Source organism: Saccostrea cucullata, unplaced genomic scaffold (assembly GCF_032062105.1).
Source record: "Saccostrea cucullata isolate Sc308-1 unplaced genomic scaffold, CSIRO_AGI_Scuc_v1 ctg16815, whole genome shotgun sequence".
NCBI classification, from domain to species: domain Eukaryota; kingdom Metazoa; phylum Mollusca; class Bivalvia; order Ostreida; family Ostreidae; genus Saccostrea; species Saccostrea cuccullata.
Genome location: NW_026929866.1, coordinates 1 through 1,879, shown reverse-complemented (window position 1 = coordinate 1,879; position 1,879 = coordinate 1). Strand labels below are relative to the sequence as shown.

The 1,879-nt window shown below is 38.7% G+C and overlaps 1 protein-coding gene across 1 annotated transcript; it reads left to right on the top strand.

Moving 5' to 3' along the window:
- Positions 1–847: 847 nt before the first annotated feature.
- On the top strand, positions 848–1,321 carry LOC134282344 (uncharacterized). The gene has a single exon (XM_062764747.1). It carries the CDS (start codon positions 848–850, stop codon positions 1,319–1,321), a length of 474 nt encoding a protein of 157 aa, XP_062620731.1.
- Positions 1,322–1,879: the final 558 nt, after the last annotated feature.

The window sequence follows — 1,879 nt, the reverse complement described above, 5'->3', positions numbered from 1 at the left end:
CGTGTCGAACTTGAGTTTTATCTCAAAAATATTGGAGAAAGTTGTGGCTCGTAGGATTGATGCCCATTTGGATGCGAATTCTCTTCGCGATCCGCTTCAGTCGGCATATCGTCCCAGGCACTCCACGGAAACGGCCCTCATCAAGGTCCACAACGATATTGTGACAGCCCTAGACCAACAATCTTCAGCAGTCCTTGTCCTTCTGGATTTATCCGCTGCTTTTGATGTTATTGACCATAATATATTGTTCCAACGCCTTACTGTGTCTTATGGTTTCCGTGATGGAGCTCTTGAGTGGATCAATTGTTACCTCAAGAACAGAAAACAATGTGTCACAATTGGATCCGTCCGATCAGAGTCTAGACAGCTGCCTTTTGGGGTCCCCCAAGGATCTGTACTCGGACCGACATTGTATTGCCTCTTCTCCAAACCCATTGGAATCATATGCCACCGCCATGGAATGATATATCACTGCTATGCAGATGATACACACAAATCTACATGATCATAAGACCACTGGAAAATTGGAGCAATTACTTTTCTCGACTTGAAGCGTGTCTTAGTGAAATTGGTTCATGGATGACATCAAACCTACTCAAACTAAACCAAGAAAAGACCGAGCTAAATCTTCTCCACAAAGCAACACCAGAAGTATCTGCCAACATTACAACTAAAAGTTGGTGATAATATCATTGAAAGCGTGCCATGCGTAAAAAATCTAGGTGCATTTTTCGATCAACACCTTACTATGGAAAAACAGGTATCCTCGGTCGTCAAGTCATGCTATTTTCAAATAAGCAATATTGGACGAATACGGCGCTTTCTAACAAAAGAAGCCTGCAAGACCATGGTGAATGCCGTTATCACTGCCAGGCTGGACTATGGGAACTGCCTTCTATATGGAGTGTCAAAGGCCTTACTAGACCGGATTCAAAAAGTCCAGAACACGGCAGCTCGCTTAGTTACAAGATCATCGAAACGGGAGCATATTACACCTATCCTAGCTGATCTTCATTGGCTACCTGTTTCTTTTCGTCCACAATATAAAATCTTGACATATGTCTACCAATCCTTACACGGGTTGGCTCCATCGTATATCAAAGATCTTATAATGGAATACAAGCCGACCAGATCACTGCGATCTGAGTCAACATCACGGTTAGTTGTTCCTAAGATCAGGACGAAGACATATGGTGAACGTCAACTTGGTTGGGCAGCAGCATTTTTGTGGAACGACCTTCCTAATGATATAAAGCAGGCCCAGTCCCTAGATATTTTCAAAAGACAATTAAAGACGCATTTTTATAGAATAGCTTTTTAAATTTTAGGTGCTCAATTTTTAGCAGCAAATCATAAATCACATATGATGTTCTTTTATTGAGTTTTATTGATGGTGTAATTGTATTTTGTATGTAATTTGTAGTATTTTAATGTTATAATTCCGAGCACATATATGAGTATGGATTAATATTTTATATATGTTTTCATAGCTTTTAAATTATGTTTACTTGCGTTTTATTGTACAGCGCTTTAGAGTTAAATTATTAATATTTAGCGCTTTATAAATTCATATATTATTATTATTATTTACACCCTGAATTGTTTAATAGATTTTTCATTTGCCATTCGATCATGACGAGTGTGATCGGTCAGCAGGGGATGCTTACTCCATCATGGCATTTGATCTGACCTCTGATGATCTTAGACTACCCTGTTTGTTCTGCTCGCAAATTGAAATGTTTAAATTAGACCAATCTACTTCCTTTTTTATATTTTGTTTGGCAGTGATTTTTTAGGTAGTCATTTTTTTTTGTCTTCCCCTTTTTGGCTACGGTCATTTTTTAAAACCAGGAGGTGATTAAATACTGCATCATGGTTT

Bases quoted from the DNA above. Each gene is read 5' to 3' on its own strand.
- LOC134282344 (XM_062764747.1), top strand. From the start codon at position 848: ATGGTGAATGCCGTTATCACTGCCAGGCTGGACTATGGGAACTGCCTT.